This window comes from Miniopterus natalensis, chromosome 5 (genome assembly GCF_054644295.1).
Source record: "Miniopterus natalensis isolate mMinNat1 chromosome 5, mMinNat1.hap1, whole genome shotgun sequence".
NCBI lineage: Eukaryota > Metazoa > Chordata > Mammalia > Chiroptera > Miniopteridae > Miniopterus > Miniopterus natalensis.
In genome coordinates, this window is record NC_142085.1 from 26,096,057 (window position 1) to 26,111,361 (window position 15,305).

The window sequence follows — 15,305 nt, forward strand, 5'->3', positions numbered from 1 at the left end:
AGAATCACCTGGGAGCTTTTAACTACATGTGTGGGCTTCACCTCCAGAGATAATTAAAGCATCTGTAGCTTTGAGAAGATTTCTAGGTGATTTTGCTAGGAAAATCGGCTGGAACTACAAGGCTTTATCACCTCTAAGGTCTCTTCTAAAAATCATTTATCTCAAAAATCTAACACTTTCAAGGCCTGTCTAGAATGGTTTTGGGCCAGTAATATGCCTCTTTAGGCCTAATCCCTGACCTCCAGATTGCCAGAATATTTTAATTCATTGTAAATTGAATTCATGAGCATCTGTTTTTGTACAGTGGTACCTCAGTTTTCGAACATCTCCATTGACAAACGTTTCTGTTTACGGATGCCGTAAACCCCGAAGTAAATGCTTTGGTTTTTCGAACCCCAGAAGTAAATGCTTCGGTTTTCAAACTCAGCTCGGAAGTTGAACATGCCACACGGCTTTTGCTGAGGGCAAGATCCTGAGGCCTAGCTGTTGGCTGTTGATCCCTCAGCTTTCCAATGTTTCATAACTCGAATGGTCTTCCGGAACAGATTACATTAGAAAACCGAGGTACCACTGTATTTACCTGAGCAGGCCAAGTGAGAACAAATGAGTCAGTTAGCTGTGTCTTTATGATTCTTGAAAAGACTTGGTATTTTACATATATTTAGGTCACACGTGGCTCCTCAGTGGCTGATAAGCTTGAGCCTAGAGTTTAGGTCTTTAGTTATGCTCTTTTTATGTGATTGTTTTATCTTTTTGCTTGGACTCTGCAACACTAAAACTGAAGTTTGGCATCAATTGCTAGAACAGCTACTTTAGCATTGGGCTGTATTTGTTATGGGTATTTGTCTTTCATAAATAGGCTTTAGAGAGCGATGAGATCTTTGAAGAGTGTATAGTTGGGGAAAAAAGATGATCATTGTACTTTTTTAATTTTAAAAAGTGAGATTCTACTCAGTAACATTAAGGGACTCATTCAATCTATTCCAAAGTATCCAGCTGTTATAATTCAGTTTTTTTATTAGAAGTAGTTTAAGTACTTTATAATTACTCTAACTTTAGAAATCTATCTTTTATAGACCTTTATAGTTAGGCCAGTTTGTATACATTTGAATACTTAATAACTTAAAAATTTTACTCTCTATACTATTTAAGGAAGAGAGCTGTTTAAATCTCTCTGTACTTTGCCTGTCTATGGATGAAGCTTATTTTCTTTCAATTGATTGTTTTCTCTGTTTGGCTAAAGATCTTAATTGTGCAACATCTGAAATGTGAATACACAATAAATAAAAATTGTCCTAATTCTGAGTGTATTAAAAAATTAAAGATAAAAAGGTGTATTGTCATTTAATGCCTCTTTAAGATTAAAATATGATTAATGCTGTGCTGTTCATTTTTTGTTGGCAAAACACACTTATAAGCATTTTGGCAGCTTTTAATGGTGGGTGGCATCAGCAGAAAGGCAGTTGAAACCGTAAACATACATAGCCATTTGGGGATCTTAAAACTAGATGATATTGAAGGAATAATATTCTCTAGTTAAATGCTTAGGGGCTTTGTAGGAACTGTCATAAGGATGAATATCCACCCTGGCTGGTGTGGCTCAGTTGGTTGGGGCATCGTCTGGTACACCAAAAGGTGAAAGATTTGATTCCCCGTCAGGGCACATACCCAGGTTGTGAATTTGATCCCCGGTTGGGTCAAGTGCTGAAGGCAGCCAATTGATGTTTCTCTTTCACATCGATGTTTTTCTTGCCCTCCCCCACTTCTTCTCTTTAAAATCAACTAAAAACAGTAAAAAAATAAATAAAGATAAATACCCAGTTTTCTGTTGTATGAAATATTTAAGACATTTAATTGAAACAATTCACAAGAAATAATAATAAAAGAGAGACAACAATCAAACTATATTAGAATTCTCCTGGCAGTTTTACAATTCTTTGTTTATACAATATAATTCTAAATTTTCCATTGTATATCATGTATTGGGAGTTCCAAGGGAACAAAATTTGGCCGGGGTATTAGTCTACAAGAGTCGTGTGACTGTAAGACCAAGATTATAAAGAAAGAAAAGGGATGAAGAATGGACCAGAATAAGAGGAAATTAATGAAGAGGAGGTAATGATGGGCAAACTATTTTTAATTGGCTTTGAAAGTAAAAAAAGGGAAAAGACAAAATAGGATAAATAAAAAGAAGAGAGTGAAGTAGATCTCTGCTTTGTATTCTGTAAATTTGTTATTACTGATACCGGCAGCACTTGATGTCAGGCTAGAGCTGGTGGGTCAGTAGCTGGACTCCTCAGGAAGTATCACTTTTATTCTCCTTCTCTTCTTGTCCTCTCCACTTCTCCTGCCCTCTCAGTTACATTGTTTAACATAATTTTCATAGAACCCATATCCTCTATAATATAGCTACACTTTAAATTGTGTTTAAGATAGCTAAAAGAGAAAATAAGAGTTAGAAGAAAAGATCTTTGCATACTTGTATAAATGAAAAGAAGGGAGGTAAGGGTTCTGTAGAGCAACTGATTTCCTAATGCATTTGATCTTTGTTTTTTCTTGGGTATTTAAGGAAACAGATTTTTTTCCTCAAGAGAAGGCTACTTGGACATGTTAACTGCTTTCCTTGTCCCAAATAACTATTTACTTTACTTTTAGGCTGTTATATCTTTTATAAGATAGCTTATGAACATTTAATTATGATATACGTGGTTGATTTTTCATTGCTTTGTCATAATTTTGATTACCAATCCTAAGGACAAATATCCGAAATAGGAACTTAAGAATTTGTATTCCAATGACACAGGACTCAAAGCAGGCACGATTAATTCTGGAACAAAAAATTCATTCCGAAGAGGAGGCCAAATGCAGGTGTCTGGGAAACCAATTTCATGTCCCATAATGCACTGTAACAAGGAATTTGATAATGGGCACCTTCTCTTAGGACATTTGAAAAGGTAAGTATGATATTCAGAATAGTGGATACTGGAGATCAAGTGAGTTACAAAGAGATTTCATAAAATGAAAACATGATGTGCCTCTGCCATTAAATATGTATTTATTCCTAAAATGTCTCATAAAATTCTGAACAGGCTTTTTGCATTGCTATGCAGCTGGATCAGTTTTAGAGAACTTCAGCCCATAAATGTAAATTTCAAGAGTTGTAAAGCACTTATACAGATATTTACCCTAAAGAAAGCTAATATGGCATTGCAAAATAAATGCTATAGACAAACCAAATGTAGCAAAATTAACAATAAATATTCTATTTATGAAACCCATCTTTTTAATTTACTGGATTTTTGAATAGTAGAGCATGAGAAAGTAAATATCAGGGAAGGCAGTATTAAAGTCATTAAATATTCTGTTCTTCACAATCCCTTTCTAATAGTTTAAAGATGAGAATTGAGAGTTTGGGTCTCTAAGCCACTGTCTTTTCCATATGTCACCCTGCTTGTGCCTTGCCTTCCTAAGAGAGGTTTCTAGAGGGAGCTTCAGCATTCTGCAAATAAGTGCAAATAAGTACTGTATCTTAACTATTTTAAAGTACTGTATCTTAACTGTTTTAAAAAGTCTTCAAGGCAGTTTAAAATGACACAATTTTTTTATATGGTTAAAATGAACATTAGAAGGATTAAAAGCTATTTTTAGGAAACAGGTATGCCAGAAATCTTGACTTGAGATTATTATTCCAGTGGTTCATTTAAAATAATTTGTGAGCTTTATGGTAAATAAGGCAAGAAGAAAAGAAGATGGCTCTATATTTTTCAAACTGGGGGTTTACTGGTTTGGCAAGACATGCCTAAATCTATTTTATTGGGTCTTGAGTACTTTTATGAAATCTAAAACTAACTGTTGGTCACTGTCTGAAGGGATTGCATGGCTTATGGGAACTACTTGATATTTCCTGAATATGAAGAACATAATTTAATATTTCAGTAAAAAAGTGTAAAGTTCTGAATGTGTGTATGTGTTTGTTTAGCTTAACAAATGAAGAAATAGCTGTGCCCCTAGAATGTGGGCTTTTCTAATGTTACCTCTCTTTTGCCAAATAGGTTTGATCACTCTCCATGTGATCCAACAATTACACTACATGGACCTCTCATCAGTTCCTTTGCTTGTGTAGTATGTTATAAACATTTTGTTACTCAACAACAATATAAGGAACATCTTTTTTCTAAGGTAAGAGCATGTTGTCTTAAGAGTAGGTATTATTTTTCTTGCTGCTCTTAAGCTTGTTATCACCAAAAATGCACAGAAGGATCAAAATTCTGATTGTCTATAAAGAGTAAAATGATTTGGAACATTAAATTATTGTGGGCAGGTAAACTTGACAGCTGAAAACCAGCAGTCCTAAAGATTATCATAGCAACCCTTCCTTTTATGGACTTGCTTCATAAACTTAAATTACCTTGTTTAAGATGCTCTGTTAGTCCATAGTGAGAACTAGTCCACTCCTTTTCACTGCATGTTGAACTGTGGGAGCCATGTAATGACTAACAATTATTTTATTAAGGTTAGTATTAAGAAATAGATCTAGTACTTAAAAGGCTGTTCTGTAACTCATTAAATATTTATCTCAAGGGACATGAGTTGATTCCTGGTATATGCAAATCTTTGTAATATAGAACTCTGTAATGAGTGTTGATATTAGCTGTAGCTCTCAATAAATACTGCTTTTTTTTTTTTAATATATCTTTATTGATTTCAGAGAGAGGAAGGGAGAGGGAGAGAGAGAGATAGAAACATCAATGATGAGAGAGTCATTGATTGAGCCCGCAACCCGGGCATGTGCCCTGACCGGGAATCGAACCCTGATCGCCTGGATCCCAGGTCGACGCTCAACTACTGAGCCATGCTCGGCCAGGCATCGATAAATACTCCTTTTTGCTTATTCTTTGGAGTGTGTCACAAGGATTCTAAAGGAAAACTAGTTATACAGTTGCCTATATTGAATCAGCCAGAAGAGGTCGCTAAAAGGTCATATCCTGAAGAATTCTATTTTGTCAAACTCCCATTCTTCAATGAAAGTGAAATGATCTGTAGTTTGCATTGTCTGTCTTGCTTCCCTCCCTTTTTCCTTTCATCTCCGATTTCTTCCATCTAGACTGATGCTTCTTAAACTTTAATGTGCACACAAATTACTTGGGAATCAAATTTAGTGTGCATATGAATCACTTGTTAAAATGCAGATTCTGACTCTAGATCTGACGTGGGGCCGTAGATTCAGGATTTCTAATAAGCTTCTAGGTGATGCCAGTGCTGTTGGTTCATACTTTGATTAGCAAGTGTCTAGTGTTTTTTTGACAGTAAAGTCACCCAATGGATATATTACTAGATAGCTTCCTGCCTCTCTCCCTTTTTGGTGGTGGTGGTGGTGGGGGTGGTAGACATACTGTAAGCTTCAGTGTGCCTCAAGGTCACTTGTGGGCCAATAGATACTACCACTGTTTTTCATTCTGTTCCTAGGGCCATTCTATCATCAAAGGTTATTTTTCCCCCTTGCTAGCCTATTCTTCTCTGTCGCAGGAAACCAGTAAAACTACTTTCTGTCTCTCTGATTTTGCCTTTTCTGGACGTTTCATATAAATGGAATCATAGAATATGTGGCCTTTCTGTGACAAGATTCGTTTACTTACCATAACGTTTTTAAGGCTCATCCATGTTGTAGCATATATCAGTACTTCATTCCTTTTTATTGCCAGATAATGTTCCATTGTATGGATATATGCCACATTTTGTTTATCAACTCATGTAGTTGGTGAACACTTGGGTTGTTTTCACTTTGGCTATTGTGAGTAATGCTGCTATAAACAAATGTGCAGTCTGTGTGGACATATGTGTTCACTTTTCAGAAGAGTTAAATTATTGGGTCATATGGTAATTATGTTTAATTTTTTGAAGAACTGCCAAATTGTTATCTAACACACTATATACCATGCTACTTTCCCAACAGCAATGTATACGGTTCCAATTTCTTCATATCCTTTTTTTAAACAATTTTTTTAATTGATTTGCAAGGGGCAGGGGAGATGACACATCAATTTGTTGTTCCACTTAGTTATGCATTCATTGGTTGCCTCTTATATGTGTCCTGATTGGAGACTGAACCCACAACCTTGGTGTATCAGGACAATGTTCTAACCAACTGATCTACCAGACCAGGGCCAATTTTCTTCATATCCTTGTCAACACTTATTATCTGTCTTTTAAAATAGCCATCTTAGTGACTATGAAGTATCTTATTGTTGTTCTGCTTTTTTCATATATACAAAATTTATGGTGTATTTTATTTTAATGTAATATAATAGTAAAAAGAACTGGAGTATTTTAATTTACCAGACATTCTATTTCCCATTTTGTCCTTAAGTTTATATATGGTATTTGCAAATATACTATACTTATTCAGTAGGTATATTCCAGTAAAATTTATGTAGAATCTCATTTTTGTTTTATTGAGTCAACCATTTAAACAAACATTATATTAAATATATTTAAAACTCACAATTGAACTAAAAATTATTTTCTTAGATTAGAGGTCTTCATTAAGGGTCATTTGTATAAATTGGTCGTTAATAAATGCCTTTCATGCTCTTATAATTTAGAACCTTCTAATGAAATACAAAATATTTTCCTGGTGTGATCTTTTGTGTGACACCTGCCAAATTAAAACGGATGAGGCTCAGCCGGGTGTGGCTCGGCTGTTGAGTACTGACCTAGGATCCAGGCAGTCGGGGTTCAATTCCTGGTCAGGGCACATGCCCAGGTTGCAGGCTCGATCCCCAGCAGGGGGCATGTAGGAGGCAGCTTATCTATGACTCTCATCATTGATTTTTTTATCTCTCTCTCTCCTTCTCCCTTCCTCTCTCTGAAATCAATAAAGTCATATTTAAAAAGAAAAAAAAGGTTATATTGCAGAGTAATGTGAGCAAAGCAAAACATTAGAAAAAGTGTATGTGATGTAAAAAATTTATGCATTTGTATAATATTGCATATGGATGTGTATGTAAAAAAGGAAAAATATATAGAAAGCAAATATACTTGTATATTTATTGTCACAAAAAGATGGTTATAATTTGTTTTCAAGGAAAAAAATAAAAAATTTTACATATGGGACCTCATTTTGATAAAAGCTCCATTGTTCACACTCAGGGAAGCAAAGTTTTTGTGTTAAAAACTGGTAGAGAATATTGTAGATAATAAATATTTTGAAACTTGATTTTAAGAATTTGAATATTGTTTTTAGTTTATAATTCAGCTTGGCCTTATGTTTTAGGAAGCTGCAGATGATGGACATAAAAACAACCTTCTTCCTCAGATTATTCAGTGTTTTGCCTGTCCAAATTGCTTCCTTCTTTTTAGCAGCAAGGATGAGTGTTTGAAGCATATGTCTGGAAAGAATCATTTCCATCAGCGTTTTAAACTGGGTGGTATGTTCATACTGTTTTCTCTGAAAATTATTAAACTGCTTTAGTTTTTGCTGATTTACTATACTTCTGACGTAATTTTTGAGGTTTCTTATCTTCATGTTAGTGTAAAAACTGTGAAAGTGAAAGATTTTTAATTTTTCCCCCCAAAAAAGTGTCTCAATATTTATCTGTATCTAAAAGTAAGGTTTACTTACTTTGAGGAATGTAGAGAAACTTGGGAAGAAAGCATTTATTCAGAATGTTTTTATATCCATGATATCTGGGAATTTTGGCATTTTTCAACATCCTTTGCCCTCCATTTTTCAACATCCTTTGCCCTTAAGGCTAGAAAATGACCACCTTTAGATTTTCATTACCTAAATAACTTTCTTCTACGTACTCCAACTGATGTTGAGGAAGGCAAAAGGGACAAAAGGTTAGGTCACTCTACTCAAATCTTTGTAAGTTATGGCTTATTTTTCTTTCAGATGGCAAGGGAATACCATATCCTATATCATTTCCATCTTTTGCAAAAAAACTTTTGATCTCTCTATGCAAAGATGTTCCATTTCAAGTTAAATGTGTGGCCTGCCACCAGACACTGCGTTCCCACATGGAGCTCACTGCCCATTTCAGGTTTGTAAGGGAATCCTGCCCAGTAAGTTCTTAACCAGTGGGATTCAACAGATACTTTTCTACTTCATGTTTCTCTCTTTTTAAAATGAGAATGTACTTTTACCTGGAAATTAACCAAATTAGTATAATGAGAAAAATTAGAGGTGTGGAAGAAGTGGATGTATTGATATTGTAATGAATGTAAAACAAGCTAAGAGTTCTAAGTTCTGTGTGTCATTTCTCTGTGTGTTTTGTGAGTGTATATATAGGGAAGGAGAGGGTTAAAATAGAACCTTGGCTTTAAGTCAACTAGAAGGGAATGTATTATGGATGTAAAAGATTACATTTTAGTGAAAAGCAAAATTTATCAATCAAGAAGATTTTAGTATGATTTTTTTGGTCTTTACAATGGAAATGATCAAACAGTAAAAAAGGAGAATAGTATCGTGAACCTCTGTATACCTTTTACTCAGCTCAGTAGTTATCAACACATGCCAGTGGGGTTTCATTTATGTCTCATCCCCTGAAGATTATTTTGAAGCAGATCGTGTTATTTTATCTGTAAATATTTCAGTATGTGTACATAAATGATAAGGACTCTTCTTTAAAAAGATCAATACCATTATCATACCTTAAAAAAATGAATAGTTTAGCCACGCTGGGCGTGGCTCAGCGGTTGAGTGTCAACCTAGGATCCAGGAGATCGGGGTTCGATTCCTGGTCAGGGCACATGCCCGGGCTGCAGGCTAGGCAGCTGATCAGTGACTCTCTCATCATTGATGTTTCTATCTCTCTCTCCCCCTCTTCTTTCCTCTCTCTGAAGTCAATAAAGATATATTAAAAAAAAAAAGTGCATTCAAGCATCTATCTTTAAAAAAAAAGATGAATAGTTTAATACCATCGAATACCTAGTTAGTTACCAAATTTCCCTGATTATGTCACGAAGTTTTTTACATTTGTTTATTGGAATCCTGATTCAAACATAGCCTATACTTTGCATTTAGATACTTTGTCTGTTAGGTCTTTTTTTTCCTATTATTTCTTTAAAATGCATTAAAAGTTTATCTACAATGACATTTGTTTAAATAGAACAATTGTTTTCACAAATCTTTAAGTAAAATATGTTTTCATAAAACTGAGGTAAAACTGCAGAGTATAATTACTCTGTGTACTCATATAATTACTAAGGTTAACAGTTCTCGTTCTGCCTTATATTTTGTGAGTTCAAATCCTGATTCTGCTTTTATTTTTACTCTTAATTTTTTATTATGGAAATTTTTAACTGTATGATGAAACTAGTATAATGAACCTCCATTTACCCATCACCTAGCGTCAGTAATAATCAACACTGCCATTTTTGTTTTATTTATACATCTTGTTTTATTTATACCACTTGTATTTTAAAATTCTTTGTTTTTTAAGATAGAATTTAAATTCACTGAAGTGTAAAAGTCTTAACTTTCACAATTTTGACAAAAGGATACTTCTGTTTAACCCTATACTTTTATCATAATATATTACCTCCATGTGGGATGTTCCATTGTGTCCCTTCCCAATCTTTTTCTGCCCTCTCACCCCCAGGCAATCTTTATTCTGATTTTTTTTATACCTTACATTGGCTTTATCACCTCTTGAACTTTATGTAAATAGAATCATATAGTATGTACTCTTTCGTGTTTGTCGTAGTATCGGTGACATTGAGCCATGCTGGTTAGTACCTTGTTGCTTTATATTGGTGCGTAGTATTCTGTTGTATGAATATAGCACAATTTGTATATTCATTTTCATGTAGATGGACATTTTTATTATTGACAGTTTTTAGCTATTGTGAATAAAGCTGCTGTGTACATTTTGTACAGGTCTTTTTATGCATATGTTTTCATTTCTCTCAGGTGAATATCTAGGAATGGAATTGCTTGGTCAAAAAGTAGTTGTGTGTTTAGTTTTATAAGAAACTACTAAACATTTTTCCAAAGTGTTTTACTAGTGTACTATTAGCAGCAAGGTAGGTGAATTCCGGTTACTCTACATGCTTGCCGGGTTTGGTGTTGCTGTCTTTCTCGTTTTAGCTATTCCTTTGAGTGTCTTATTATGGTTTTAATCTGCATTTCCCTGATGAACAATGATGTTGGGCATTTTTTCATGTATTTATGGGCCATTCATTTATCTTTGTGAAGTATCTATTCAAGTCTTTTGCCTGTTTTAAAATTAGATTGCTTGCCTTTAAATGTGAGTTTGGAGTTCTTTATGTATTCTAGATATAAATCTTTTGTCAGGTATATTACTGTGAATGTATCCTCTCCCAGTCTGGTGCATATTCATATTGTTAATTGTCTTCTGATGAGAAGTTTTAATCTCATTAAGTATAATTTATTGATTTTTTTTCTTTTTTGGTTATGCTTTCTCTGTCCTGTCAGAAAATCTTTGCTTATTCTTACTTCAGGAATATATTTTTTGTTTACTTCATTTTTTAAGAAAGTTTGGCTTTTTAAAAGCTTTTCCATTTATTTCTATAATCTATCTCTTCACAAATTTTTGTTCATCTTTGAAACAACCAGCTCTTGATTTCACTGATGCTTGATTCTCTGTTGTTTGCTCATTTTTTACTTTGTTGATTTCTGCTCTTTAACCTTTGGGTTTAATTTGCTTCTCCTTTTCTAGTTTCTTAAGGTGGAAGTTTAGATTGCCGTGGGACCTTCTTTTTCTATATAAACATTTAAAGTTATAAATTTTTATCTAAGCATTGCTTGGACTGAATTCCTCAGATTTTTATAAGTTGTTTTTATTTTCATTAAGTTAAAAATATTTTCCCTTTTCCCTTTTGATATTTTCTTTGACCCATAGATTTTTTAGAAACGTATTGAACTTGTAATGATTTAGGAATGTAATTTCCAAATATGTATGGATTTTTATTGTTATTTCTTGTCTCTAATTTAATTCCACCATAACTAAAGGCCATACTTTATATAATTTCTCACTTTCAAAATGTATTAAATATATGGGATGGTAGCAGGTATGTTCTCTTTGGAGTTTAGTAGTGAAAATAAGACAGTTTGAAGCATAGTTACATTTTTCTTTTTCCCTAGAGAAGTTTGTGTATTTTGAGTTAATTTTTGGAATAGTGTCTGGTCTTTCCATTGAACCTGATTCTTGAGTATAAAGGCAACTATGAGCATGGCATATTCCTGACGTAAAGTAAGTCAGTTCTTAAGGAATAGGTACCAAGTTATTGTGAATCTTACCGTAGTTTAATTATTACAATTGAATTATCATAGAGAAGCTCATTTGCTTGTCTGATAAGGTCCTCTATCAGTGCATTTGGTACTGTTTTCAGTTTTCTAAAGTTTGTCTGAATTTTTTTTTTTGACATTTTGATTCTAGTTTTACCCATTTGTATATAGGATAGAAAGAGACAAAATGTAGGTAATACTCAGGTACCTTGAGATGATAGAATGTTATATAACCTGCATCTTTATTGAACATTATCTTTTAGCGCTTATGTATACATTGTTTATTTTATAATTCCTGCAATAAAAGCAGAGCTACTGTACTTAGAAAATACTGTATTTGTGAAAGAGATTTTTTTTCTTACCTGCTTTATTTTTTTAATCTTTTTAATTGAATTTATTGGGGTGACATTGGTTAATACAATTATATAGGTTTCAGGTATACAATTCTATAATACATCATCTGTATATTGTATTGTGTGTTCACCACCCCAAGTCAAGTCTCCTTCCACCACCATTTATCCCCTCTACCCTCTCAGAGCTACCTTCCCCCATCCCCCTTTCCCTCTGGCAATCACCATACTGTTGTCTCTGTGAGTTTTGTTTTATTTTGTTTTTTATTTGCTTAATCCCTTCACCTTTTCTTATCCACTCTAGAGTTCGTTGTCGGAATGCTGGTCCTGTAGCTGTAGCTGAGAAAAGCATTGCCCAGGTTGCAGAGAAATTCATATTAAGAGGTTATTGTCCAAATTGCAACCAAGTCTTTGTGGATGAGATCAGTACCCGAAAGCACAAACAAAATTTAGGACATAAAGTCCGAGTCATTAACTCAATGGAAGAATCAGTCTTACTTTATTGCTACAGCAGTGAAGGGAACAAACCTCCTTCTGACTTGAATCTATTGCTAGATCAATCAAAATGTTCATCGCTTAAAAGAACTCTGTCTCTCCAAGAATCTGGCTCACAAGATTGTAGTACCATTCCAAAAAAAAGGGTGAATTTAGAAGACAAAAGCCATGGAGGTAGGATTTGTGTCCAGAAAGAAAAGTCAGTTAAAACCTGGTTTTGTGAATGCCATCAACGATTTCCAAGTGAAGATTTAGTAGAAAAGCATGTTTTCTCTGCAAATACAATGTGTTATAAGTGTGTGGTCTGTGGAAAGGTATGTGAAGATTCAGGTGTGATCCGTTTGCATATGAGCCGGATTCATGGAGGGGCACATTTAAATAACTTTTTTTTCTGGTGTCGAACATGCAAAAAGGAATTAACAAGGAGAGAGACTATCATGGCACATGTGACTGAATTTCATAGTGGTCACAGGTATTTTTATGAGACAGATGACACAGAAAGTGAAACTTTGCCATCATCCTCTGCAGTACTGGGGAGTAATTTGACTGCTAAGAATCCTTCTCCAACTATTACCATTCTTGATCATTCCCCATCAAACAGTCCTCCACGGGGTAAATGGCAGTGCCGAATCTGTGAAGATATGTTTGATTCCCAGGAATGTGTAAAACAGCACTGCATGTCTTTAGCAAGTCACCAGTTTCATAGATACAGCTGTGCCCATTGCAAAAAGACTTTTCACAAGATAGAAACACTGTACCGACATTGTCAGGATGAGCATGGCAATGAGATAAAGATTAAGTACTTCTGTGGGCTTTGTGATCTTACCTTTAACGTGGAAGAAGCATTTTTCAGTCATTATAAGGAGCACCACAGTATAGATTATGTGTTTGTGCCAGAAAAAACTGAAATTTCAATTAAAACTGAGAATGATTTTCCAGTAGTAGAGACCGGTAATCTGTTAACCTGTGGTTGTCGTGAGAGTTACATCTGTAAAGTCAACAGAAGGGAAGATTATAGTAGATGTCTCCAAATAATGCTGGATAAAGGTAAATTGTGGTTTCGCTGCAGCTTGTGTTCAGCAACAGCCCAGAATGTAGCTGACATGAACACTCATATCCATCACGTGCACAGAGAAGAAAAGCAGGAGGAGGAGCAGCGATACGTCATCAAGTGTGGCACCTGCACCAAAGCATTTCATGACCCTGAGAGCGCTCAGCAGCACTTCCATACCAAACACTGCTTCTTACAGAAACCCAGTGTGGCTCATTTTGGATCTGAAAAAACAAGCCCGTACAAGTTTGCTGCAAGTGCCTCACGCACAGAGAGAAAACTGAAACAGGCAGGAAGCTATTCAAAAAATTCAGATGTGGAGAAAGGAGCCGAGAATGACCTCAGCTGTCAGAATATAGGTATGGCTTTACAACTCTAATGTCTGCAGATTTCTCTGTTAATGTAGAAACGTGTATTGTAACCATCATTTTTGTGAAAGCTAATAATTCAGTTTTGAAGCAGAAAACATGATAGGATGATAGGTTAATTACTGCTGCATATGGTTTGTAGGGATTTATATGCCTTCTTCTACATTCAGCCAGCCATTTTCTAAACTTAAGGGGACAAAGAGTGTATGTTAGCTTTAAATAATGTTTTTTAGATAACATTTTCTTTGCTTTCACAAAAGGCATGGGGATTTTGAGAGATGAAGGAAATTTACAGTGTTTGGGAAATTAAGATTTTTAAAGTTATCCTGGACATATTATTTAGATTTTGGTTCATTCAAAAGATGATAAATTAAGTAGAGTTCTTTTTGTTTCTATTTTGGCCTTATTCTAGAAGTACAAGAAATCTTAAAGGTCGCTTGAGAATTTGTATATTTTTGTTAGGATTTTTTTGGGAAGCAAAGCTTTTACTTACAGTTAAAATAGGAATTAGAGGTAGAGTTACAAGTGGTAGCAAGAAACCAGGGAGAGAAATGAGGTATGAATCTCCTTGTTTGTACTTACCCAAACTTTCTTCTCCCATATGGTAAGATTAAGTAAGTCTCTGAGAGTGCAATGTTTTTATTTTGTTTAGAAGTATAATTTGTTTTGTTTAGAGTATAATTGTGAGTCTGTATCCTTTTAAAATTTTTTTTATTGTATTTGTTGCATTAACATTGGTTAATAAAATTGTATAGGTTTCAGGTGTACAGTTCTATAATACATCATCTGTATATTGCAATGTGTGTCCCCACCTCAAGTCAAGTCTCCTTCTATCACCCTTTATCCCCCCTTTACCTTCTTCTACCTCCTCTCACCCCCGTTTCCCTCTGATAATCACCATACTGTTGTCTGTGTCTATGAGTAGTTTTGTTTTGTTTTTTCCTTTGCTTAATCCCTTCACCATAAATATTAACTGGTAGAGTGAAGACAATGAGGATACGTGAAAAATTTGGCTAATAAAATATTTTTATGAAATAATGAATTTTTATGGGCTTGCTCTATAGCACATGTAGATCTCAGCATCACCTTTTTATGTTATTATGGCATATTTTATGTTAATTATTAACTGACATACTACAGACCTACTTAACACAACTTCAAACAGTAAACCAGTGGTTACCCCATTTTTTTTCTTGTGCTTTTCTATTGCTCTTCTGATTATTTTTTGGGAATTTGGTGGTCATATTTGATAGATGATTGTAGTATCTAAATCTACAATAATTAGAATTTTAAGAAAGATGATGGGTGGCTTAGAAATGGGAAGGGATACAGTAGTATATTTGAGGGAGTCTCTATTAGGTGGAGCAGAAGCTATTTATTTTAAAAACAATTTAGTAATTTAAGGTTTGCATTGCTACCACTAGAAACTTTAAGGTTGTCAAGGTAGAAAACTTTGAAAGAAGGGAAGGGAAGGGAAAATGAGAGTTGAGCATGGTGGAAGGTGAAAGAACTTGAGAGAACCAAGAAAGATTTGTTTGTAGTGAAAGTACTGAAGTGCCCCCAGTGCCTATTTTGCACCACTTTATGGTGTGGGTTGTGGGTTATGGGTTATCTCACTTCTGCTCTATACAGTGTTTAATCTACTAATAAATCAGTCTAGATTAGGAAAAGAGCAAAGTTATCCAATTTAAATGTACTGTGTCATGTACAGGTGTGGACTTTACAAAAAGGTTTAGATGGAAATAACATGCTACATTAATATTTTGCGCATTAGTTCTCTGATATCTTTT

At 34.5% G+C, this 15,305-nt stretch overlaps 1 protein-coding gene across 3 annotated transcripts in view; it reads left to right on the forward strand.

The window, feature by feature from the left end:
• The window catches only part of ZNF451 (zinc finger protein 451), a 73,062-nt gene that overhangs the window by 39,761 nt on the left and 17,996 nt on the right, over positions 1-15,305 (forward strand). For all 3 annotated transcript variants that reach the window (XM_087817459.1, XM_087817460.1, XM_087817461.1), the window contains 5 exons: positions 2,804-2,954; positions 4,053-4,179; positions 7,274-7,427; positions 7,895-8,042; positions 11,906-13,506. In XM_087817459.1, coding sequence (XP_087673585.1) covers positions 2,804-2,954; positions 4,053-4,179; positions 7,274-7,427; positions 7,895-8,042; positions 11,906-13,506 — 2,181 coding nt within the window. The remainder of the gene's footprint in view (positions 1-2,803; positions 2,955-4,052; positions 4,180-7,273; positions 7,428-7,894; positions 8,043-11,905; positions 13,507-15,305) is intronic.